The following is a 26,403-nucleotide window of genomic DNA, read 5'->3' as shown; positions in this document are numbered from 1 at the left end:
GTGATGTTGCACAACTCCATCAATTTACTAAGAAATCATTAAGCTGTAAACTTAAAACAAGTCAATTTGGGGGTATGTACATAACTTAATAAAGCCATTCTTTAAAAAAAAAAAAAAAGGAACACAGTTTAATTTTAATCTAACAGTCAAAAAATTAAGACTTTTCACTCTCACCCCTCAAATTCTCTCTCCCTCTCCCTCATACATACCCACTGTTACGACTTCCCAACTTTCCTTTAACCAGACTAACAATTTCTTTCCTTCTTTTCCCCCAGACAGTTCACATATTATTTCATTTGGATCATACTTTATATATTTTTATCCTCTTCTTTTTTATCTCTTACAAAGTAAGTACTTTCCTAGGTTGTTAAGTATTTTCAAAAATGTGATTCTGGATGGCTGAATAATATTTCATCACATAAGATATACCATGAATTATTGAAATCCCTACTGTTGAATGTTACATTCTCTCCAGTTGCTTTTATTATAAAATTGTGTTGTGATATTTTTGATACGATAAACTGTGCTGTAGTGATCCTTCTTGTACATAAATCCTTGTCACTGGCTCCAATTATTTCCCTTCAATAGACTTTTAGGAGTATAATCAATGCATCCAAGGATACGTGAGTTTTTATGACTGTTGATGATGATGCCAAATTACCCTCTAAAATGCTGTCCCAATTCACACCCTTTTTTTCTAAATGAAAAAGATGGATGGAAGAGCATGTGCCTTTTACCATACTGTGCCAATACTGGGCATATCCCCTCCTCAATCTTCATTCATTATGAATAATAATGTCTGTCACCAGGCAGTGTTAGCCCCTGTGGGTTCTGTACTTTGCCAACACTGTCACAGTGATCCCTGAAACAGTCACAGCTAAGAATTATTTGCATAGATGGGGAAACTCAGGCTCTGAGAGTTTAAGGACTTGTCTACCTCTACTAAAGAGCATAACTGGGGTTTGAACCACATTGTCTGATCCACGCTTTCCTTACTCCATTTCCAAAAGCATTTTTTTTCTGTTAGGGAGGTGGAGCACTTTCTTCTGTTTATTAGCTATTAACAAATTCCCTCAGGAAAAGTCCGTTCATATTTTGTTCACTTGAAAACGTTAGTCACTTCTTTTTAACTCAATTTTGGAATTTATTTTGCAATTCTGGGCAGTGACTCACTCCCCAGCTGTAGCTCAGCCCAGATGTTCCCTGTCTAGTTCAATCCCATTGGAGAAGGCAATGGCACCCCACTCCAGTACTCTTGCCTGGAAAATAACATGGGTGGAGGAGCCTGGTAGGCTGTAGTTCATGGGGTCGCTAAGAGTCGGACACAACTGAGTGACTTCACTTTCACTTTTCACTTTCATGCGTTGGAGAAGGAAATGGCAACCCACTCCAGTGTTCTTGCCTGGAGAATCCCAGGGACAGAGGAGCCTAGTGGGCTGCTGTCTATGGGGTCGCACAGAGTCGGACATGACTGAAATGACTTAGCAGCAGCAGCAGCAGCAGTTCAATCATGCCCATGGGATGTCCCATGGGCACCTGAATTCATCACTCCCCCAATACCCATTTACAGCTTCTGTTTCCATTCCTGTCTTCAGGAAAGGCTACACCATCTACCCAGACATTCAGGGCCTTCTTACCTCACCCATCAACTCATAACACCTCTCCAACCCTTCTTGTGGGAGCAGCCTTCCTGCTGGCCTTTCTGCCTCCAGTCCGGCCCAGCCAGGCCCCCTATTCCCTATCTATGGTCCACCACCTCTTCCTGAGAGGTAAACCAGATCACACCCAGTAAAGTCTTTCAGTGGCTGCGGGTGCTGGGATCTGCCTCCAGGCCCTGTGCCGGACCAAAGGCTCTCCCCAGCCACCTCTCTGGGACGACCACAAGCCTCAGGCTCTCATCCCTCTGTGACTCGTCCCTGCAGTTCTCGCTGCTCCAACACTCCAGCCTTGCCTTGTCCTCCTTCTCCCAGGAGGCCTCGAAACTCCCCAAGGCTACCCTCAGTCATCCTCGAGAAGCTCTGCCCCTACTCCCTTCGGCTCTAGATCCACCATTGTCCTGTTCACACTGTCTCCCCCATCAGACCAAAGGCTCACCAACAACACAGGCTACTGGAGTCCCAGGTCCACACGGGAACTCAGAGGATTTGTATAATTAAGAGCCTCTCTGGACCAGACTGCAAGCTCCACACCACTTCCTATGGACCACCTACTGTGTGTCTGGGGGATATCAGACCACACCCAGAAAGCACCAAGGATAGGCCTGGCTCACAAAAATGCTAGCTCAATAATTAATAGCATCAATACCCACCTGGCTCGACTTACCAACCCCTCCCCCAGCTGTGGTGCCTGTCGCCATACCCTACCGCATGTTTAGTTTCAACAAACTTCCATAAATCTCAAGCATTTTCATCACCAGCCCTCTCCATGTGACTGCTCTCCGTCCCAGGCCCTCTCCATCACCTCAAATACCCCCAGGGGGCCTGCCCACACCTTCCACCCTCTACAGACCCCAGCCAAGGTACTCCTGCCCACACCCACCAAGTAACTCCCTCTCCATCCATTATCTACCAATCTGCAGCTCCCTGAGCCTCTGGGCCAATGGTGACCAAAATACTGCTCCACCACAACCAGCTAAAGGTTTAAACACCATGGGCATGTCCAGTTTGACCCTCCTTTGACCTTCAACCTCATACCAGGCACAATCCCACCCCAGAGCTGGCATCTCGAAGTCACTGCACTGGCGGAACCCATGTCTGTGGACCCCCATGAATTCTTCGTCTCCTCCCACTCACCTACCCTTCTCAGCAGCAGTGGTCTGGGGGCAGCAGTCAGAAGACCTGCCTTCACCGTCAGGTTGTCAGCTGCTAGCAGTCAAACTAACCTTCCACTTTACAAATCCTTTTGTAATCATTCATCTATTCAAGTTAATAGTCCAAATTCACCCAGAGGCTATGAATACAGGTATTGTCCTACCTGTGCAGATTCTTAGCAAAGACACACCAGAAACTGTTAACAGAGGTGGTCTCTGGGGAGGGAGCCTGGGGCCCAGGAGTGAACAGCTCTTTATCCCTGGAGATGCCCTTGTATTTGCTGTTTGGTTTTTTTTAATGTGCACATATTCCTTCACGCTTCTCCTCAAAATATGTATTTTGTGTGTGTGTGTGTGTACTACTACTACTACTACTAAGTCACTTCAGTCGTGTCCGACTCTGTGCGACCCCATAGACGGCAGCCCACCAGGCTCCCCCGTCCCTGGGATTCTCCAGGCAAGAACACTGGAGTGGGTTGCCATTTCCTTCTCCAATGCAGGAAAGTGAAAACTCAAAGTGAAGTCGCTCAGTCGTGTCGGACCCTCAGCGACTCCATGGACTGCAGCCTTCCAGGCTCCTTCGTCCATGGGATTTTCCAGGCAAGAGTACTGGAGTGGGGTGCCATTGACTTCTCCGGTGTGTGTACTACACATATATAATCCTACACTGGAGAGAGCGCACGTTAGAGAGAGACTTACCACTGATTTTTTCTCTTTTTCATTTTCTCTATCTTTATCTAGAAAAGAAAGGAAACCAATTTTTAAACTCGATTTTAAATAGCTCACTCTTCGGTCATTGTTATGCTTGCTCCCTGGCCTAGAAATGTTTTCCTGTAACACCTGGGACACTCCCTCAGTGGAGGGAGGCAGACTGGTGTCTATGCCTTGAAACCGAAACTGCCGCCCGGATGCTGTTGGCATGTCTAGGCCACCAATGTGCTCAGCTTTGTTCACAGAGTATATTATGCTTTCCATTTTCTACACATTTTATATTTATGACCCTCACTGATGGGTGTCCAGCCAGTTAAAACGCAGAGTGGCCTCCACTCGAAGCTCCCGGGTAGGAGAGGTCGGTGGGTATGGACTTCGGCACAGGACTCAAGTTTCTCCTGCAGGCCCCGGGGCTGACATCGCGGCCCACCCAGCCCACGGCGGGTTCTGAGGTGCCACTGAACTCCAGAACTTGGCTACAACGGGGGCTCTCATTTCTGAAGGGCAGGGTCTCCAGTCCCAATGGAAAAAAGAGGGCATTGAACCTAACCGACTCCCCCATCCCCCGCTTGCTGGCACCTCCCCCAAGGCCAAAACAATGGACCCAGGAATGGCACCGGAAACCCTCGGGGAGGAGGTTCTTTCCACTCTTTAGAGGGTTCCGCAGCTCCGAACAGGAGACAGGCCCAAGGCCCCAAAGCCCCACCCGCTACTGCCGGCCAGGGTCCGGGGCACCTACCACCGACCGCCCCGCCCCTTCCCCAGGCCTCCCAAGGAACTCCCGGGGCCCGGAAGGAGGGCTTTCGGGTTCACGCCGGTTCCGCGAGCCAAGGGCGGGGAGTGGGGCTGATAGCCGCATCCGGGATGCCTGCAAGGGAAACTGAGCGACGCGTTACCCCGAGGCCACGCCCAACGCTGCGCCCCTTGCGACCCTGGGCAGGAAGCGGGGCTCCCGGGCCCATCGCGGCGCAGCACCCGGAAAGCCCAGCTCCGCAGCGGCCGCAGCAGCAGAGCCCGGCTGCCGGATGCCACAGGCCCAGCCATTCTTCCTGCGCGGGCCTGCGCGAGCGCAGCCGGGAGACAGGGCCCGCTCCGCGCGCAGCCGGAAGCCGTAGCCTGCCCCGCCGCGCCCCGCCCCGTCGACTCTTAAAGAGACCTCATCTCATTTCACCCTCCTGGCAGCCTGGAAATCTCCCCGCCAAACAGAGGCTGGCAGAATGAACCCATGATTTGGCAAGATTCGGGGCTTGGGTGGCCAATAACACCAGCGACTGGTTTGTTAATTAACTATTGAAAGTAGAAGTCGCTCAGTCGTGTCCGACTCTTTGCCACCCCATGGACTACACATGAAATTCTCCAGGCCAGAATACTGAGTGGGTAGCTTTTCCCTTCTTAGGGGATCTTACCAACCCAGGAATCGAACCCAGGTCTCCCGTATTGCAGGCGGATTCTTAACAGCTGAGCCACAAGGGAATCCCTAATTAACTGTTGGAGGTTGCTTAATTGAGCATCTGTTGTATCCAGGAACCAGTGACAACTCACACGCTGTTATTTATTCTTCCCAACAAGCCTATAGGTGGGTGCTGTCACTCCCATTCTCCCAGCCGAGCTGATCCTTGGAAACAGGTAACTTTTAAAAAGTAAACCGAAGCATTCATTAAGGGGTGGAGCTGAAATTCAAGCCCATCTATCTTGCTTCACAGCCAGCGCTGTTTTCTCTGAACTTTGACATTTCCAGGATCCGGACTGTAAATATGCTAGATCCTTCTGGAAGCTATTAAAAAACTAGACAACAGGACCCAAAGGACTCGCTTATGCTAAGCCCCACTCACCAACCAAGACTTAATTATAGTTTTGGCTCTCCAGTCAATCAGGCATCATCTGATCAGCACTAGTTAAATCTGCGGTCCCCATCCTTTTTTGGCACCTGGGACCGGTTTTGTTGAAGACCTCCCCCCCACCCCGCCCCGGGCGAGGAAGGGAAGGAGACGGCTTCAGGATAATTGAAGTGCGTTACACTTATTTTTTACTTTATTTGTATTATTGTAATATTGTGCACTTTATTTGTATTATTATGACATCTGCCTCACCTCAGATTAAATCATCAGGCATTAGATCCCAGAGGCTGGGAACCTCTGAGTTAGGTAACCTAATAAACCACCTGCCATCCCCTAGGAAAGTAATCTTGCAATAACCAATTTCCTTGTTGCCGCTCCCTTCTGCCTTTAAGTCTTTGATTTTGTACACCTCTTCAGAGCGCCTTTCTGTTAGACTGGATCGCCGCCCTATTTGAATCATTTTTTTTTGTTGTTCAAATAAAATCTTAAAAATTTTAATATGGCTGTTTATCTTTTATCAAATGTACAATCAATATGTGGTCGTCTGGACAGACAACTAGGGAGTGGAGAGAAGTTGGCCTTCGTAGCTCCCCTGTAGGTTAGCGGAAACGCAGAGTGCGAACTGAACCCGGCTTTCCGGCTTTCCGGCTTTCCGGCTTTCCGCAGAACGGGAGCCTGTGGCAGGGAGTGGGGGACCTGGCGTGCACCCAAGTGCCGCTGCAGTAACTTGCGCATGCACGCGCCAGGGCGGGAAGCCTAGAAGCGCTGCACGTGGCCGGGGTGGCCGTTGCAGACTTGGCGCAGGGCCTGGCAGAGAGGTGCGCTGAATAGGGGGACCCGCGGGAAAGTGCTGCTGCTGGGTCTGCAGGGGAAATGCAGACCCTGAAACCGAAACCAAAGGCTCGCCCCTTCTGCTTAAGCGTGAAAGGCCACGTGAAGCTGCTGCGATTGGTGAGGGCTGGGCCGGAGGACTGGGGGGCGGAGTCCCAGCTCACTCCCCTGCTGGGAGATAAAGCTACCGAGTAAGAAGCTTCTGCTCCCTTCTCTCCTCTCTCGACTTTGTTTCTATCAAGGCCTTCTTAAAGGGAAGGCATTTCGCCTTACACCCTGGGGGCGAAAGTGAAAGTCGCTCAGTCGTGTCCTGCTCTTTGCGACTCCATGGGCGGCATAGTCCATGGAATTCTCCAGGTCAGAATACTGGAGTGGGTAGCCTTTCCCTTCTCCAGGGGATCTTTCCGACCCAGGGATCGAACCCAGGTCTCCCATATTGCAGGCGGATTCTTTACCAGCTGAACCACAAGGGAAGGGTAGAAGGAGAGAAATAGGACAACTGTCGTCTTCATCAGGGACTTTCTGTACCCAGTAGTAGTAGCAAGGGTTAGTCGCTCAGTCATGTCCCACTCTTTGAGACCCCATGGACTGTAGCCCGCCAGGCTCCTCGGCCCATGGGATTCTCTAGGCAAGCGTACTGGAAGTGGGTTGCCATGCCCTTCTCCAGAGAATCTTTCCTGGTAGCTCAGACGGTAAAGGATCTGCCTGCAATGCAGAAGACCCGGGCTCGATCCCTGGGTCGGGAAGATCCCCTGGAGAAGGGCAAGACTACCCACTCCAGTATGCTTGCCTGGAGAATCCCATGGACAGAGGACTGTGGCAGGCTACAATCCATGGGGTCTCAAAGAGTTGAACACAACTAAGCGACTGACACTTCACAGACCCACTCATAAAGCAAGCTCTGCACACCTGCATGAATGGCCTACACTTGGACCCCCAAACCAGTTACCCAGGTTACCATGTGAGGCTGCTGCAGTTGTACCATTCAGACGCCAATGAGATTAAAACCAAAAACAAAAAAATGCACTGAGGTGTTTCGGAGAATGCTGTGTTTACTTACTATAACTCACAAGTTTTTTGTTTTTGTTTTTCCCAAGCTTTATTGAGACATTTCATATATGATAAAACTTACTGATTTAAAGGGTACAACTAAATGTTTTTAGTACACTCATAGGTGTGTAGTGATATCTCACTGTGTTTTTTTAATCAATTTATTTTTTAATTGAAGGATAATTGCTTTACAGAATTTTGTTGTTTTCTGTCAAACCTCAACATGAATCAGTCATCAGTTCAGTTCAGTTTAGTTCAATCGCTCAGTCGTGTCCTACTCTGCGACCCCATGAACTGCAGCACGCCAGGCCTCCCTGTCCATCACCAACTCCCAGAGTTCACTCAAACTCATGACTCATGTTCATCGAGTCGGTAATGCCATCCAGCCATCTCATCTTCTGTCATCCCCTTCTCCTCCTGCCGCCAATCCCTCCCAGCATCAGGGTCTTTTCCAATGAGTCAACTCTTCGCATGAGGTGGCCAAAGTATTGGAGTTTCAGCTTTAGCATCGGTCCTTCCAATGAACACCCAGGACTGATCTCCTTTATGATGGATTGGTTGGATCTCCTTGCAGTCCAAGGGACTCTCAAGAGTATTCTCCAACACCACAGTTCAAAAGCATCAATTCTTCCGCGCTCAGCTTTCTTCACAGTCCAACTCTCACATCCATACATGACCACTGGAAAAACCATAGCCTTGATTAGATGGACCTTTGTTGGCAAAGTAATATCTCTGCTTTTGAATATGCTGTCTAGGTTGGTCATAACTTTCCTTCCAGGGAGTAAGCATCTTTTAATTTCATGGCTGCAGTCACCATCTGCAGTGATTTTGGAGCCCAAAAAAATAAAGTCTGACACTGTTTCTACTGTTTCCCCATCTATTTCCCATGAAGTGATGGGACTAGATGCCATGATCTTCGTTTTCTGAATGTTGAGCTTTAAGCCAACTTTTTCACTCTCCTCTTTCACTTTCATCAAGAGGCTTTTGAGTTCCTCTTCACTTTCTGCCTGTATACATACATCCTTCCTCCCTTTTGAACCTCCCTCTCATCTCCATCCCCATCTCACCCCTCTAAAACGGATACAGAGCCCCTGTTTGAGTTTCCTGAGCCATACAGCAAATTCCCATTGGCTATGTACTTTACATATGATAATGTAAGTTTCCATGCTACTCTTTCCATACATCTCACCCTCTCCTCCCCTCTCCCCATGTCCATAAGTCTATTCTCTATGTCTGTTTCTCCACTGCTGCCCTGTAAATAAATTCTTCAGTACCATTTTTCTAGATTCCGTATATATGTGTCAGAATACAATATTTCCTTTCTCTTTCTGACTTACCTCTGTATAATAGGCTCTGGGTTCATCCACCTCATTAGAACTGACTCAAATGTGTTCCTTTTTATGGTTGAGTAATATTCCATTGTGCATATGTACCACAACTTCTTTATCCATTCATCTGTCAATAGACATCTAGGTTGCTTCCATGTTCTAGCTATTGTAAATAGTGCTGCAATGAACAATGGGATACATGTGTCTTTTTCAATTTTGGTTTCCTCAGGATATATGCCTAGGATTGGGATTGCTGGGTCATATGGTGGTTTTATTCCTAGTTTTTTAAGGAATCTCCATACCATCTTCCATAGTGGCTGTATCAATTTAAATTCCCACCAACAGTGCAAAAGTGTTCCCTTTTCTCCACACCCTCTCCAGAATTTATTGTTTGTAGATTTTTTTATGATGGCAGTTCTGACTGGTGTGAGGTGATATCTCATTGTAGTTTTGATTGGCATTTCTCTAATAATGCACAACATTGAGCATCTTTTCATGTGTTTGTTAGACAGCTGTATGTCTTCTTTGGAGAAATGTCTGTTTAGGTCTTTTCCCCACTTTTTGATTGGGTTGTTTTTCTGGTATTGAGTTGTATGAGCTGCTTGTATATTTTGGAAATTAATCCTTTGTCAGTTGTTTCATTTGCTATTATTTTCTCCCATTCTGAGGATTGTCTTTTCGCCTTTCTCATAGTTTTCTTTGCTGTATAAAAGCTTTTAAGTTTATTCAGGTCCCACTTGTTTGCTTTTGTTTTTATTTCCATTAACCTAGGAGGTGGGTCATAGAGGATCTTGCTTTGATTTATGTCATCGAGTGTTCTGCCTATGTTTTCCTCTAAGAGTTTTATAGTTTCTGGTCTTACATTTAGGTCTTTAATCCATTTTGAGTTTATCTTTGTGTATGGTGTTAGGAAGTGTTCTAATTTCATTCTTTTACATGTAGCTGTCCAGTTTTCCCAGCAACATTTATTGAAGAGGCTGTCTTTGCCCCATTGTATATTCTTGCCTCTTTTGTCAAAAATAAGGTACTCATAGGTGCATGGGTTTATTTTTTGGCTTTCTATCTTGTTCCATTGGTCTATATTTCTGTTTTTGTGCCAGTACCATACTGTCTTGATGACTGTAGCTTTGTAGTATAATCTGAAGTTAGGAAGGTTGATTCCTCTAGCTCCATTCTTCTTTTTCAAGACTGCTTTGGCTATTTGGGGTCTTTTGTGTTTCCGTACGAATTGTGAAATTTTTTGTTCTAGATCTGTGAAAAATGCCATTGGTAATTTGATAGGGATCTCATTGAATCTGTAGATTGCATTTGGTAGTATAGTCATTTTCACAATATTGATTCCTCCTACCCAGGAACATGGAATATCTCTCCATCTGTTTGTGTCATCTTTGATTTCTTTCATCAGTGTCTTATAATTTTCTGTGCAGAGTTCTTTAATCTCCTTAGGTAAGTTTATTCCTAGATACTTTATTCTTTTTGTTGCAATGGTGAATGGGATTCATTCTTTAATTTCTTTTTCAGATTTTTCATTGTTAGTATATAGAAATGCAAGTGATTTCTATGTATTGATTTTGTATCCTGCAACTTTGCTAAATTCACTGATTAGCTCTAGTAATTTTCTGATACTATCTTTAGGGTTTTCTATGTACAGTATCGTTCATCTGCAAATAGTGAGAGCTTTACTTCTTCTTTTCTGATCTGGATTCCTTTTATTTCTTTTTCTTCTCTGGTTGCTGTAGCTAGGACTTCCAGAACTATGTTGAATAATAGTGGTGAAAGTGGACACCCTTGTCTTGTTCCTGATCTTAGGGGGAATGCTTTAAGTTTTTCACCATTGAGTATAATGTTTGCTGTAGGCTTATCATATATGGCCTTTACTATGTTGAGGCAGGTTCCTTCTATGCCCATTTTTTGAAGAATTTTAATCATAAATGGGTGCTGAATTTTGTCAAAGGCTTTTTCTGCGTCTATTGAGATTATCATGTGGTTTTTCTCTTTCAATTTGTTAATATGGTGTATCACACTGATTGATTTGCGTATATTGAAGAATCCTTACATTCCTGGAATAAACTCAACTTGATCATGGTGTATGAGCTTTCTGATGTGCTGCTGAATTCTGTTTGCTAAAATTTTGTTTAGGATTTTTGCATCTGTGTTCATCAGTGATATTGGCCTGTAGTTTTCTTTTTTTGTGTTGTCTTTGTCTGGTTTTGGTATCAGAGTGATAGTGGCCTCATAGAATGAATTTGGAAGTATTCCTTCCTCTGCAATTTTTTGAAAGAGTTTTAGAAGGATAGGCATTAGCTCTTCTCTAAATGTTTGATAGAATTCTCCTGTGAAGCCATCTGGACTGGGCTTTTGTTTTGGGGGAGATTTTTGATCACAGCTTCAATTTCATTGCTTGTAATTGGATTGTTCATAACTTCTATCTCTTCCTGGTTCAGTCTTGGAAGATTGAACTTTTCTAAGAATCTGTCCATTTCTTCCAGGTTATCCATTTTATTGCCATATAATTGTTCATAATAGTCTCTTATAATCCTTTGTATTTCTGCATTGCCTATTGTAACCTCTCCTTTTTCATTTCTAATTCTGTTGATTTGATTCTTCTCTCTTTTTTTCTTGATGGGTCTGCCAAAGGTTTGTCAATTTTGTTTATCTTCTCAAAGAACCAGCTTTTAGCTTTATTAATCTTTATTATTGTTTCTTTCATTTTTTTCATTTACTTCTGCTCTGATCTTTATGATTTCTTCCCTTCTAATAATTTTGAGGGTTTTTTGTTGTTCTTTTTCCAGTTGATTTAGGTGTAAAGTTAGGTTGCCTATTCAATGTTTTCCTTGTTTCTTGAGGTAGGATTGTATTGGTATAAACTTACCTCTTAGAACTGCTTTTACTGCATCCCATAGGCTTTGAGTTGTTGTATTTTCATTATCATTTGTTTCTAGCAGTTTTTTTTATTTCCCTTTTGATTTCTTCAGTAACCTGTTGGTTATTTAGAAACGTTGTTTAATCTTCATGTGCTTGTGTTTTTTACAGTATAACTCACAAGTTTTGATCTGAGTGAGCTCAAGGCTGATAGAGCCCAGAGCAAGGACAGTGGAACTGTGCATTTCCGGGGTGTCAGACCTTCCAAGAGATTGCAGCCAGTTATGGATAGAGGTTTGGGAGAGAATGGACTGTTATTTGGAGGATGGTGACCTGGCTAGTTAGAGAAGTGGAAATTATCATAGGAGAGTATGTTGAAGAATTTTAAGAAAAGGGGAAGGAAAAAAAATAATTCTTAAATTTTAAAGAGGTGACCTATAAGAAGAGGGGATAGAAAGTTAAAACTTACAAGGAAACAGCCCCGCTTAATAAGAGAAAGAGTTTTCTATTGGGAAAGTGCCAAAATAAGTGGCCACTTGGGAAGGCAGTACATTCCCAGACAGAAGAGGTACCAGGTGCAGGCAAGTACCTGGTGAGCCTGTTGTAATGGCAGCTCAAACTCCAGGTGAGTGGGCAGGACAAACTGCATGCACAGCCCTTCTGCACCAAAGTCTGTGATTCTGAAAAATATAACATACTGCAAGTCAGAAGGCCGAAGGGAGGTTTAGAAAACTACTCGAGTTCAAAGGGCTTCCCTGGTGGCTCAGAATCCCTCGAAAAGAATCTGCCTGCAGTGCAGGAGACCTGGGTTCGATCCCTGGGTAAGGAAGATCCCCTGGTAAAGGAAATGGCAACCTACTCCAGTATTCTTGCCTGGAGAATTCCACAGACAGAGGAACCTGGCTACAATCCACAGGGTTGAAAAGAGTCAGACATGACTGGGTGACTAACACACTTTCACTTCAAAGAACAGAGAAATTCCTTTGGGTTGGGAGTAAATAATCAGGAAAGAAGTGACTGGAAGGTCTGGGGTTCTGAAAGCTCTGGAACACTGGAGGAGAAACAGAATTTTGTGAGAAAGTTTTGATTTTTGACATACGAATTTCCTCCACAAACATTTTGAATATTTCCTGTCTTCTCAGCCCTGAGTTAGGACTTGAAACAACAGGCATCCAAGACAAAAGTCCCTGACTCATGGGGTCCTTCAGTTTAGACAGAGTCAGACACACAAGCAGATAGTTTTGGTTTGATAAGATGAAATTAGGGCACAGAATGAGGCATTTAATCAAGGAGGTATCAGGAAGCTTCCTAGGGGGACATGGGTAGGGTTTAAGGGACAGTCACCTGAGTAAAGGCTTGGAGGCAAAAAAAAAAAGAGCATGATTTATAAGAATCCATAACAAGTTGAGTGCTGCCTTATTTTTTTCCATTCAACAATATTTATTGAAAGCCTGCCATGTGCGAGGCACTGTTTCTGGCTCTTGGGAAGTATCAGGGAACAAAGCAAAGATCCTTGTACTCATGGAGTTTACGTACTGGGGTGGGAGGGAGGGGAAAAAAGCAACAAACAGAAAAAATAAATAAATGGTGTACTATTCTAGAAGGGGGTAGGTGCTATGGAACAAGGGAAAACTAAAGCCAGGTAAGAGAGTGCAAGAGAAGTGTTGGAGAGGACGGTTGCAGGTTGCAAGACTAGAATGGTCAGATTAGGCCCTGTTGAGATGACTTCTGAGTGAAGCGTTAAGTGAGATGAGAGAGTTAACTATGAATACATTGGGTTAGCCAAAAAGATTGCTCATTTTTTTCCATAAGATGTTACAGAAAACCCCAAACAAACTTTTTGGCCAACCCAAGATGAAGGAAGACGTGTTTTAGGCAAAGGAACGCCTAGTACAATGGCCCTACGGCAGGAATGTACCTGAAGTGTTCAAGGAGAAGCGAGAAAACCAGTGGAGCGGGGGTGGAGTGACATGGGGACAGTGGGAGATGAAGGTTTTGAATAAAGTTTTATATGATCTGACTAACATTTTAAAAAGTGCACCAGCTGCTATGGTGACAGTAGACTGGGGGCTGGGGGTTTGGGGGACGGGAGGATTCCTGCAGAGGCAAGGGTAGAAAAAAAGATGATCAGTTAGAGCTATTGCAGTAATCTGGGCAAGAGATGACTGTGGCTCAGACCAGGCCCCTAGCAGACTAGGTTATAAGAAATGGTCACATTTGGGATATATGTTGAAAGTAGCCCCAACAAGATTTGCTGATGAACCAGGTGTGGTATGAAAAAGAGAGAGGAGTCCGAGATCCCGCCAAAGTTTTTGGCCTAAGCAGCTGGAAGAATGGAACTGCCATCCACTGAAAGCCTGTGGTCTGTAAAGCAGATGTAGCCAGAAAAACAGAAGCTCAACTTTGGATTTCACTGTTAAAGATGTCTATTAGACATTCAAGTGGAAATACTGAATAGGCATTTGGATTGTAGGAGAGATTGGCACTGCAGAAATGTGTGCTAAGTCCCTTCAGTCATGTCCGACTCTGTGCAACCCTATGGACTGTAGCCCACCAGGCTCCTCCGTCCATGGGATTCTCCAGGCACGAATATTAGAGTGGGTAGCCGTGTTTTCCTCCATGGGATCTTCCCGACTCAGGGATCGAACCCAAATCTCCTGCAACTCCTGCATTGCAGGCATATTCTTTATCACTGAGCCACCAGGAAGCCACTGCAGAAATAGAGGTATTTAAAATCACAAGATTGATGAGATCATCAGGAGGTGATTGTACATAGAGTGGAGAAGAGGACCATGGATTGAGCCCTGGAACACTTTAACATTAAGAGGTTGGGGAGAGAAGGAAGAACCAGCAAAGAAGAATGAAAGTGAAAGTTGCTGAATCATGTCCGATTCTTTGTGACCCCATGGACTGTAGCCTGCCAGGCTCCTCTGTCCATAGAACTCTCCAGACCAGAATACTGGAGTGGGAAGCCATTCCCTTCCCAGGGGATTTTCCCAACCTGGGGATCAAACCCAGGTCTCCTGCATTGCAGGCAGATTCTTTACTATCTGAGCCACCAGAGAAAACCAAAGAAGAATGAGAGAGAGAGCAATTAGGGAAGTGAGAGGAACCAAGAGTACGGTGTCCTAGAAACCAAATGAAGAAAATTCTCAAGAGAATGATCAACTGTGACAAATACTGATGACAGTTCAAATAAGATGAGGACTGAGAATTGAACACTGGAATTATCCTGTAGATAAATTGTTAACAGCTCTTTGCTAACGTAGACAGGAGCTGAGTCATGGAAGATTTGGACCCCATGGTGAAGGGAGGCTCTATTCTGAAAACCATGGGGAGCCACGGAAGGGTTTTAAACAGGTGGAGCATTGCACAGATCTTCATTTCAGAAATTTCACTGTAGTACCTTTGTCAGGTTAGTTCAAGGAAAAGATACTGAAGAGCAGTAATTGGAGTGACTAAGTGGATTCCCAAAATGTTTAGGCATTAAGTCAGCAGGACCTGATGACTGGTCTGTTGTGGGCAGTGAGTTGGAGCAGTGATCTTAGGTTTCCAGGGCAGGTGAAAAGATAGCTGGTCGCATCACCAATTAAGATAGTGAATACAGGAGCAAGGGACAAGGTGACATCAGTTTTGCCCACAGGGAACTGAAGATTCCTGTAGGTTATTCAGATGTTCTAAATGGCTGTTTATGTGTGAGATGTTGAAGATACACCTGGGATAGAGACTCAGATTTGTTGAGCGGGTTGTGGATAGAATCTAAACAAATGTCAGGATTTTAAAGTGATGCGTAAAAGGAAAGCCCACCAAGGCTGAATAGTTTCAGAGGAATAAGAACTCAAAGAGGTGACATGGGAGTCAAGGAGTAGAAAAGTAGGAAAAAGCCAATAGCAAGTAAGTCATGGGGGTCCAGTAACATAAGGATTGAAAAATGTTTGTTAAATTTAGTAATTTTGAAATCATTGATGATCTTGGCAAAAGCAGTCTACATAGAGAGATGAAATGTTTGAGATATTAGTGAAATGTTGAAAAATTAACTGAAAACGAAGGCCAGGAGACAGGAAAATTATAAGAGCTGTAAGTATGAATTGGGGGAGAACCCAGGGTGATTGAAATCATGGGAAATGTGCCCAATTCTGAGGTTACAGATGATGGGGACTGAAAAAGTGACCCTTGATTTCATAACCCATGAACTCAAGACCTTATTTGGTTCAGTAGAGTAAATGAAGTGATTTGAGATATGTTGCTGATAGTAATTATATTAATTATAAAGAACACATTATTTAGTAACTAGTTACATTTACTGTAAAAAAAACTGACCAATTTAGAAGTTTCAAAGTAAGCTACTTTTACACTAACAAAGTAACTGATAGAATTATGAATAAGTAGCCTACACGGATCCAAGGTTAAAAAGAGAATGTGGATGCTGACAGATTGATCATAAAAGTCTAGTCAGCAAAGACTCCTGCCAAAATCATTTTCCAAGTACACAGAGACTTCGGATAAAGCTGTATCTCCTGTAAGAACATCACAACATCAACAGACTCTCAGGGACTGACCAGCTTATTTTTTCCTTTAAGTCACTTATCATTTCTCTTTTCTATATCTTCATTTGGAAATGAGGAAATTAGATTAATTATCTTGGGTTTTTTTCACTTACGTTTTTGTTCATTCTGATTGCATTATGTTTAGATAAGAGAAAATACGTTAAAAAGTGATGTATCAGATTTTTTTTTCCCTTTTCTTCTCCAAAGGGTTCTTCAGAGAATTGTTTTTCTCTGACACTTTGTTTTAAACTTTCCTTCCCAGTATTTTTCTTTAAAAAAAAATCATTTTTATTTTTGACTGTGCTGGGTGTTCGTCGCCACATGAGCTTTTCTCTAGTTTCGGCAAGCAGGGACTACTCTCTAGGTGCAGTGCACAGGCTTCTCACTGTGGCGGCTTCTCCTGTTGCAGGGCACGGGCTCTAGAGCTCGTGGGCTTCAGAAGTTATAGCACGTGGGCTCAGCAGCTGTGGCTCCCGGGCTCTAGAGCACAGGCTCAATAGTTGTGGTGCTCAGGCTTAGTTGCTCCGTAGCATGTGGGATCCTCCCAGACCAGGGATCAAACCTGTATCTTCTGCATTGGTAGATGGATTCTTCACCACTTAGCCACCAGAGAAGCACCCCCAGTGTTTTTCATAGCAACATTCTAAGTTTAAATTTGACGGTAGAGTCCAGATTTTTGTTACAAGTTAAGGAGTGATGAAGAGGATAAGGAATTATAACAGCCAGTACACAGGCTTTTTTTGAGAAGCATTATAGGGAGAAGTAGAAAAATGGGAATTTCTGTGGGGAGCAGATGAAAGGAAGGGGTGTGTATGTTTTAAGAGAAGATAACTTAGAGACTTCCCTGGCAGTCCAGTGGCTAAGGCTCCATGCTCCTAATGCAGGTGACCCGGTTTCATTCCCTGGGCAGGGAACTAGATCCCACATGCAGCGAGTAAGACTCAGCACAGCCAAACAAATAAATAAATATTGTTTAAAAAGAGAGAGAGAAGATAACTTAGATATGTTGATAAGATGATGAGGAAAGGAGCTAGGGCAGGAGGAGAGAGTGAAGGTGTGAGAGGGAAACCGAGCTACTTAGTGGGAAAAGATCAAGGGCATGGCTGTGGGAAGTGATGGCATTAGGCATACAAGTGGAGAAATTAATTAAACAAAACAGGAAGGGATACCTAGTTCTCTTAAAATGAGAAGAGAAGTCGACACCCGTACATTTCAGTCTGCCTCGTTTAGATGTGTGTGTGTATAAAGAAGAAACCCGTTTATTTTGACATTTTAGAATCGATCATTTTTACAGCTTAAACTTGTTCAATCATCACTGAAGAGGTCGTGTTTTTTTCCCCTCTAGGCACTAGCTGCGACATCTATGACCCTTTTCATCCTAGCACAAGCGCCAGAGCCGTACATTGTCGTCACTGGATTTGAAGTCGCTTCTACTTTCTTTTTCATACTTTTATATATACTCAGACTTGATCGATTAATTAGCTGTTTATTTTGGCCTTTACTTGTAAGTGTTCAGTTTTGTTGTTAACTACTTTTTCCTGCCATAGAGAGACATTTTAATAAACTCTGTTGTTTTTAAACCTTTAAGGAATCTCTAACAGGCTTAGGAAGGAGGATCTCTATCCACTGCTAATGTGCTCTGGGGAGATCCTCAGCGAACCAGAGCAACCGCTGAGCATGGATTCTCCTCGGAGCTCCATCTTTCGGTAGATAACGGCTGATGTTTCTGTTAGGGAAATTCACTTAGGGGTAGATCATCAAAATAAATTTAAATTTAAGATCATGGTCAAATAAAATCATAGCGCATTCTTAATCTTTACCTCCCTTTGAAGTTCATGTTGATATGACCTCAAAATTAGGGAACAGAGACGGAGCCAGATACACAAGTATCTACATCTTACATATCCCTGATCACTAAATGGAAAATCAAAATAATTTAGAGGCTGAATAAAGCACAATGTTATCTTACTTTAAAATGTCTGTCATTATTGATGATAAATAATTTTTAACTCATCTTGTAGAACCTTATTCAGTAGCATAGGGACTTTACCTGTCATACTCACAGCTTTAGGAACAGCTGCCCAGTGGAGTGCCCAAATGGTCCAGAAACTCTTGAAACAGGCAATTGAAGATATTAGCTAAGATTCTTGGCCTGTCAGCCTGGACCATAAGCTGGTTCTAGGAAAACCGGAGCAACTTCACACTCCTCTTTCAAGTCTTAGCCCCAGAATCTTGTGTCCTTAGGTCTCCTTTCTGAGACCTGTGCTGGCTTTCCACCCTTTGGCCAGACAGGTAGCTGCACTGGTCTCATCCTTTTGAGTTCCAGAGCACTCGTATCCAAGCTGATAACCCTGTATTAGAGGACTTGCCTGGTGGCTCAGCAGGTAAAGAATCCTCCTGCAATGCAGGTGACCCAAGAGCCTCGGCTTCAATCCCTGGGTCAGAGGAAGATCCCCTGGAGTAGGAAATGGCAACCCACTCCAGTATGCTTGCCTGGAAAACCCCATGGACAGAGGAGCCTGGTGGGCTATAGTCCATGGGGTCGCCGGGAACTGGACACTGAGCAACTAACACTTCATTTCAACCCGTATTAAGGAAGAGAGGACTTTAGAGCTATTCTCAAACCATAAACATGCCTTAAGGTGGCACCTTCTGGAACCACTTTTGAAAGCCAATGATAAGCATTTCAGGCTAATCACAAGCTGAGAAAGTCCCCAAAGTGGAGAGCTGGGGGAAGGATAGGATATCTGAGGCATCTCTCCACTGTGGAGCTGGACCTGACTGCAGTAAGGTCTGGACAGGAGATGACAAAGCCTTCCTTAGGTGGTCCTGTAACATCATTTAGTGGCAGAAAGGACTCAGCTAAATTATCCCAAAGAGATGATGAACATGGTCACATCCTGTTCATCTTACACCCTAAAAGTTATATAGTGCTCTTCACACTCTGCTTTTCCAAGGTTAATAAAACTAGCACATTTTAGCATTTATTTTTTTCCCCAAACTGTAATAATCCTCGGGAGCTTCTTACATGTCCCAGTAATAAACTTGGAAAATAAATTTCACAGAATACACAGAGAGGGAGCGTGGACTATGTGCAGCATACTGAAAAGTAGTCTCCAAATCTCTGAGACTCAGCCTGGGCTGATTCTGTACTCTGAGAAACGATGCTATCTGGCCAACTCAGTTATCACTCCATCATGAAACCCAGACTCCTCTCTGCTCTTGAGCCCATGAAATCATTTATTCAGCAAATATTAAGTATCTGCTAATCCCAGGTTCTATACTAGGCTCTTTGAGAAAACAAAACACAAATCTTGCACCCAACAGACTTTCCATATAGCCAGGAAGAAAGACCGATGAGCAATTCAGTATAATATTAATAGGTGCTCCCTGGATGGTGTGGAGGTTCCCAGGAGGAGAAGGAAACCAAATCATAATAGGCTTGCCTGAGGAAAACTACACCTGAGTTGAGGCCTGGAGGATGAAAAGTAGTCAGCTGACTGATAACAGGGCTGAGCGTTCTCCCAGTACAGGGAACAATGTGTCTGTGAGGTTCTAGGTGGAGAAAAAGCTGGGCCCTCAAGGACCTGCAGGAGTCCTGAGTGGCCACAAAGCAGAGAGGGGGCAAGAGTTGAGGCTTGAGAATGGGCTGCCGTCTATGGGGTCGCACAGAGTCGGACACAACTGAAGCAACTTAGCAGCAGCAGCAGCAGGAGGTCAGAGCATGCAAGAATTCGAGTGCCCTGGGTTTTAACCCAAAAGCCATTGGAAGCTTTGGGAGATTTTTAAGTAGAGTGACACAATTAGCTTATATTTGAGGAGCTCGCTGGTAGCAATGTCAATAATGGCCTGAAGAGGGACAAAACCAGAGGTGAGTCTCATAGACCCCTTAAAAGTCTGTTATCATAATCCAGACATGAAAATGAGAAAGGCCTAAATCAAGGTTAAAACTGTACCTGGAGAGAAAGAGTGTTGATGAAAACTGATAGGATTGGGTAACAGAAAAAAATCAAGGAGAGCTGCCATTTAAAGAACCGTCTTAAGAGGGTAACAAGACAGGAAGTTTAGGAGGAAGAATAGGTTTATTTGAGGGGAGAGGTGGATAATGAGTTTAGCTTGAGAAATAGAAGGTTTTAGTGCCTTATGGGACATTCAGATGGAAATGTTCAGGTCTGAGGCTTAGGAGAGAAGTTAGAGCTGCAACTTTGGGGGAGTTATCACCTCGTGATGGGAAAATGGCTCCTAGGGAGAGTAGAGCAAGATGAAGGCAAGACTGGGAAATATCAATGTCTGGTGTGAAAGGAAGGAGCGAATAGGCAGAGAAGGACAGGAGAGGACCCAATCGAGACCCGTGTCCCAGAAGTCAAGAGAGGAGAGCATTTCGAGAAGAAAGGAGAGGTGACTAATGTTACAAGTAAGGCGAGAAAGCCCAGAAAAAATTTATATATATATATATTCACTGTATTAATAGAGGCCCCCAGTGTGGACCAGTGACAGTAAAGTGGTGGGAATAGTTAGACTGAGCAGGGAAGGAGACGGCTGTGGGCAGAGGGTCAGCACTGAGTTGAAGAAACCTGGCCAGGGACCAAGGAGGGTAACGAACAGAGCGAGGTCCCTGCAGAGTGGCCGACAGGAGCGAGGCCGGAGCACAGCTGGGAATAATGCCTGTAACATAAGTGAAGGACACCAAGACGGCAGAAGATTCCAGTTAATCTACGGGGGGTGAAGGAAGGGGGAAGGCAACCTGTCAATACTTCTATCAATGGCCACTGTCTTCACTGATTAGGAAAGGGCTTGGTCGCCTGCACAACAGGTCTGTGATGCATGTCACTGTCCCAGAGGTGTAGTACCTAACACAGTCCATAGAGCAGGTGTCCTCTGACTGGTCCCCTCAAGTGCTCCAGTGACAGGACACACACAGTGAGGCAACCCAGGTTTTTGTGGTGATATGTAAGAACAGGCTCAAAATTTCTATGAAACCTCCATTTTTGTAATTAAATTTATAGTCTACTCCATGGCATACTGATGTTCGGTTTTTAATAGAAAAACAAGGCTTGAAACCACTATTAAGGATCACTGATATTCTGGGGCAGAAGCATCCTTCCCTCCCCACTACCCCATCCCCAGCCATTATTCTCTGCCCTTCCTAGAACATCATTTTTTATCTGAAGCCATTTATATACACTTACTCAAATTACTACCAGGAGGCCGGCTATCTGTCTGGAGCAGAGGTGTGGTCTGTTGCCCTGAAACAGCTAAATACCCAGCAGAGAGGAGCATTAACCTAGGACAGCTAGTCTCAATATCTCCTGCAGACGAGGACTCTTTTTCTGCCTAAGTGTATCATCTACTCTTGCCCTGTCCCCGTTGAATCTCTTCCTGTTTTCCTTGTAATAACTACTTTTCTAAGTTACCAGGGTTTGGAAGATTTCTGTGTTAAATATTCCAGAATAAAGATGACTTACCTTTTCCACAGTATACATCCATTCCAAATGTAAGTTGCACCTCTTAAAGCCACAGTTCAGAAATGCTTCATTTCAAGAAATTATTACATGAATGAGCTACATCATCAGAAATGATTGCATAAGTTGGCCAGCTGTTGCATACAGATGTGTGGGAGTTTTTTTTTTTTCCTGAAAATTAAGTTTATCCTGCTCCAAGTGTTATTAATTGCATTTGGAGTAACATTATAAAGTTGTTTTATGGTGTAGACCACTCCACACTTATTAAAACTAAGCATTCTGACTTCTACTTTAAACCTTCCACATAAGACATACCCAGTCCTAACCAGATGAGTTCTCTCTCCAACTACCTTTCAACAAAAAACAAGTAAGCCCTAATAAGGAATTAATGATTAGTGTGTCATACATTAAGATACCCATTAGACATAATTGTAGACCAAATACAATATACGTGTCATTTTACAATAGCAGTTTGACTTCCTAAAACTAATTTATTTAAACTAAATAAATTTGTTTTAAAAAACGGAATTTTCAAAATCTTTAGGGAGCAGATTCATTCTGTTGGTGATCTTCATGCAATGCTGATCTTTCTATTCTGTGTTTTCAGGATATTATCAACTCAGTGGTAGCAGCAGTATTCATGATAGTTGTATCTGTGTTGGCACTGATCCCAGAAACCACAACATATACAGTCCTTGGAGGGGTAAGTGGAGGTTCTTTCCAGTTTCTCCCTTCAGGTTCGATCAGAATTCAAATTTACTTGAAAAACAGATAGAGGAACAGAAAACTAGATCATTTTCATCCTTGAGGCTCCTATCCCAGTACACAGTACCTCGTGGCTTAATATTTTTGTGCATGAACACATGCCCTGATTAATGTCAAGGAATATGATTTCACACTAAATTTGAAGTTAACCAAATAAAGAGGTTACTCTGTATTTCTCACAGATATACAGGGTTAGACTAAATGGAGAACCTACAGTTTAGGAATAAGTTACAATACTAAGCTCTTAGAAACCTGATATCAAGCAAAAATAACAAATGGTGGATGAATTTCATAGCTATCCCCTTTCAAGAAAATGATACATCCTGCTTGTTAAGGAAAGACACACAGTTCTGAGCTCAGTTATTTCTTGTCCAGATCCTGCTACAGATGGAATAAACATGTGTCATGTAAGGGAATGGGTGGTAGGAAGACTTGTAACAAAAGGATTATCTTGAACACTGCTTGAAGAAAAGCTAATCAGTTTAATTTGGAAGGCAAGCCAAAACAAACCGAGAGTCAAGTAATTTAGTTACAGTTTCATCTGATATTCTTCTGAGATTTCTTAGAGGGGGTTCAAAATCATGACTTTTCTAGGTTCCAATTTAGACAAGTGAATTAGAAAGTTCTTCTTAAATAAATCTCCCTCCAACTTCCTTATCTTTTCTTAGTATGGGCCACTTGGGAGAAGTGGCCACATATGTCAGAATCCAGTCCATGTAGTCAAAGCTATGCTTTTTCAGTAGTCATGCATAGATGTGAGAACTGGATCATTAAGAAGGCTGAGTGCCAAAGAACTGATGCTTTCAAACTGTGATGCTGGAGAAGACTCTTGAAAATCCCTTAGACTGCAAGGAGATCAAACCAGTCAATCCTAAAGGAAATCAACCTTGAATACTCATTGGAAGGACTGATGCTGAAGCTGAATCTCCAATACTTTGGCCACCTGATGTGAAGAGCCGTCTCACTAGAAAAGACCCTGATCTTGGGAAAGATTGAAGGCAGGAGTAGAAGGTGATGACAAAGGATAAGATGGTTGGATGGCATCACCGACTCAATGGACATGAGTTTGAGCAAACTCCAGGAGATGATGAAGGACAGGGAAGCCTGGCGTGTTGCAGTCCATGGTGTTCCAAAGAGTCAGACACGACTTAATGACTGAACAACAACAAAGGCTTTTCCACTTCACTAGGCCCAAAGCAATTTGATAAGGAATGAGAATTACCCCAGAAATGAGATAGTGCTGTAACAGCAATTTCTCCTGCTGCTGCTGCTAAGTCGCTTCAGTCGTGTCTGACTCTGTGCGACCTGAGACAGCAGCCCATCAGGCTCCACCATCCCTGGGATTCTCCAGGCAAGCACACTGGAGTGGGTTGCCATTTCCTTCTCCAATGCATGAAAGTGAAAAGTGAAAGTGAAGTCGCTCAGTCGTGTCCGACTCTTAGCGACCCCATGGACTGCAGCCTACCAGGCTCCTCCGCCCATGAGATTTTCCAGGCAAAAGTACTGGAGTGGGGTGCCATCGCCTTCTCCGAGCAATTTCTCCTAGCTATCTTTAAAGATTGTTTTATCCCTCAACTTGGGAGAAAGAAGGAGGAGGCACAGAATTTACTTTCATTTCCTCATTAATTCATTGATTCATTCTTTAAGTCCACTTTGATAGGTGCTGACAAAGTATAGAGCCGTAAGCCACAAGTGGCTGAGCACTGGAAATGTGGCTGATCTGAACTGAGATGAGCTGCATATGTAAAATACACATTGGATTTCAAAGACTTACTACTCCCCCCAGAGAATGTCAAATATTTCACTTATAATTTTATTATAATATGGATATGTTGAAATTATATTATTTTGGATATATCAGGCTGCTGCTGCTGCTGCTAAGTCACATCAGTTGTGTCCGACTCTGTGCGACCCCATAGAACGACAGCCCACCAGGCTCCTCTGTCCCTGGGATTCTCCAGGCAAGAATACTGGAGTAGGTTGCCATTTCCTTCTCCTATATCAGACTAAATAAAGTATATTATTAAAATTAATTTCACTTGTTTTTTCTTTACTTTTTAATGTGGAAATTAGAAATTTTTAGATCAATTATGTGGTTTACATTGGTAACTCGTATTTCTTTTGGATGTCTCTGGACTTAAATGTGACCCCTAACCTCAAGTTGCTTAAAGCCTAATACAGGAGACAAAAGTGCAAACAGCTGTATTTAAGTTGTTGGTGGAATACTATGGACACAAGAAAAAGGAAGCAACTATCTCTCTCTGGAAGGCTTCCCAGGTGGCTCAGTGATAAAGAATATACCTGCCAATGTAGGAGACTCAAGTTCCATTCTTGGGTCAGGAAGATCCCCCGGAGAAGGAAATGGCAACTCATTCCATTATTTTTCCCTGGAAAATTCCATAGACAGAAGAGCCCGGTGGGTTACAGTCCATGGGGTCACAAAAGTCAGACATGACACAGCAACTAAGCAACAGCAGCGGGGCCTCTCTCTGGAATCAGTTTGCCAGGAATAAAGCGGAAGAGAGGCAGATGCTTACTGGTGGCAGAACCAGCAGCATGCTGTAGCAGAGTCATGAAAGCATCTATAGTAAGTGTTGGGTTGGCCAACCGGTTGGTTCAGGTTTTCCTGTGACATCTTATGGAAGAATCCGAATGACTTTTTTGGGCAACCAAATACTTAGCATGGTCAGAACCTAGGAAGCCGTGTTTGAGATTCAGGATGGGAAAGGGACAGAGTCTGAAGCCAGACCTCCTGGGCAGTTGGATGGAGCCGGTGATAACACTGACAGCCCTTTCTCCAGCCCGGGTGCCAGTTCTCAGATAGCCATCAGAGAACCTAAAGACCATGTTCCAGTTAATTCCCTTTGCTCAGTTTTTCCTGAGGCTTATTTAGAATCTCACCCCCTATACGGATGTGGCCCAGCCTTGGAGAGGTCACTTTGGATCATCTCATCACTCCAGTTCTCCAAAGTTCTTATCACAGCTTAAATCTTGAGCTGATGGTAACCCTGACTTTTTCTCTGGTACAGTTTGCAATAGAAAAATGGAACAGTTGAACACTGGGTATAGAAATGTTGATTAGTAACTAAATATTATCAGTAGGGCTTTAAACAGTAATATCGGGGAGCAAGAGGTCCAGACAAGTATTTGCTTCAGAGCCCACACCACTTCAGTATTGGTTTCTGCTCACTTAAATGATCTTTCCCTTTCTCTAGGAAGGTACTGGGGAAACTTGAGAATGCAAATAAAATGATCTCTTCCCATTCTAGTATTAGACGACAGCATAGGGAACCCTAACAGGAGAGGAAGCTAGCAGGCAGACCACTTAAAACCTCTGTGACCGTGGCCACAAGCAGTGACACTGCGTCTCTGTTTCAGGTGTTTGGACTCGCGGCCTCGGTGTTCTGTATTGCCGATGGGGCACTTATTTACCGGAAGCTGCTGTTTAATCCAGGTGGTCCTTATCAGAAAACTGATGCTCATGACAAACTATGAGTTTTGTAAATTTATATTCTTTTTAGTCGATGCTAAAGTATTAAACATATCTCTTTTTCTAACACACACTTTCTGCAGTTCTCATTTTCATCTCAATATGGGAGCTGGAAGAAGAGATTTAGGAACTGTGCGCCCAGCGCTCACTGGCACTGTAACTTCCAAGGAAGCGCTGGGAATCCGGCCTGAATCGGATCGGATCCCTTTTCCTACTCCTGGGCCCAAGGGGTTGGGGGGTGGGGAGGCAGAAGGAGAAAGGGCCCGGACGGCCCGAAATGGTCCCCAGAGCCCACTCCCCTCGGCTGGCTGGCAAGACGGAGGTGGCAGCATTGCGGGGATCTCGAGTTCCCCGGCGTCACATCCTGGTGGCTACGAGGGTGCCTGGGGGGCTGGGTTTATCCGCGGGGAGCGACAGCTGCGTGCGCCCGCGAGGGAGAGGCGGTGCGCAGCCGTTGGGGCGAGACGCTGGTTCCCAGGGAAGGGCTGGCCGCCGCCGTGCAAGGTTCAGAGCCACAGGGCCCGTCGGACACCACCAGGCCCAGGGGTCCACCATGGATGCTGAAAAGGAAAACCCACCTTCGAGGGCCTCGAAATCCGGGAGGCCTCCCGCGCGCTCTGTACGCATCGCAGAGGGGCCGCATCCCGAGCGCTCGAGTGGATCCACACTCTCCGAGCACGGCGTCAGCGCGGCGCCCTCAGCATACATAC

The 26,403-nt window shown here is 44.3% G+C and overlaps 2 protein-coding genes across 8 annotated transcripts in view; one reads left to right on the top strand and one right to left on the bottom strand.

The window, feature by feature from the left end:
- The window catches only part of TK2 (thymidine kinase 2), a 28,315-nt gene extending 23,626 nt beyond the window's left edge, over positions 1–4,689 (bottom strand). The window contains exons 1-2 of one of the 7 annotated variants that reach the window (XM_070388305.1): positions 4,417–4,689; positions 3,509–3,546 (exon numbers count right to left, since the gene is read on the bottom strand). In XM_070388305.1, the coding sequence (XP_070244406.1) occupies positions 3,509–3,546; positions 4,417–4,564 (186 nt within the window). In that variant the 5' untranslated portion in view covers positions 4,565–4,689. Of the gene's footprint in view, positions 1–3,508; positions 3,547–4,259; positions 4,379–4,416 lie in introns of those variants that run through there. The other 6 variants (XM_070388307.1, XM_070388306.1, XM_070388304.1 and 3 more) reach the window with 6 other exon arrangements.
- A 1,378-nt stretch (positions 4,690–6,067) lies between these two features.
- LOC102288382 (chemokine like factor) lies at positions 6,068–25,714 on the top strand. The gene is made up of 4 exons (XM_014478458.2): positions 6,068–6,309; positions 17,322–17,480; positions 22,046–22,141; positions 25,582–25,714. Exons 1-4 carry the CDS (start codon positions 6,232–6,234, stop codon positions 25,696–25,698), a joined length of 450 nt encoding a protein of 149 aa, XP_014333944.1. The 5' UTR covers positions 6,068–6,231; the 3' UTR covers positions 25,699–25,714.
- Positions 25,715–26,403: the final 689 nt, after the last annotated feature.

Source organism: Bos mutus, chromosome 18 (assembly GCF_027580195.1).
Source record: "Bos mutus isolate GX-2022 chromosome 18, NWIPB_WYAK_1.1, whole genome shotgun sequence".
NCBI lineage: Eukaryota > Metazoa > Chordata > Mammalia > Artiodactyla > Bovidae > Bos > Bos mutus.
The sequence above is the reverse complement of the archived record's forward strand: the minus strand, read 5'-3'. Positions and strand labels throughout refer to the sequence as shown.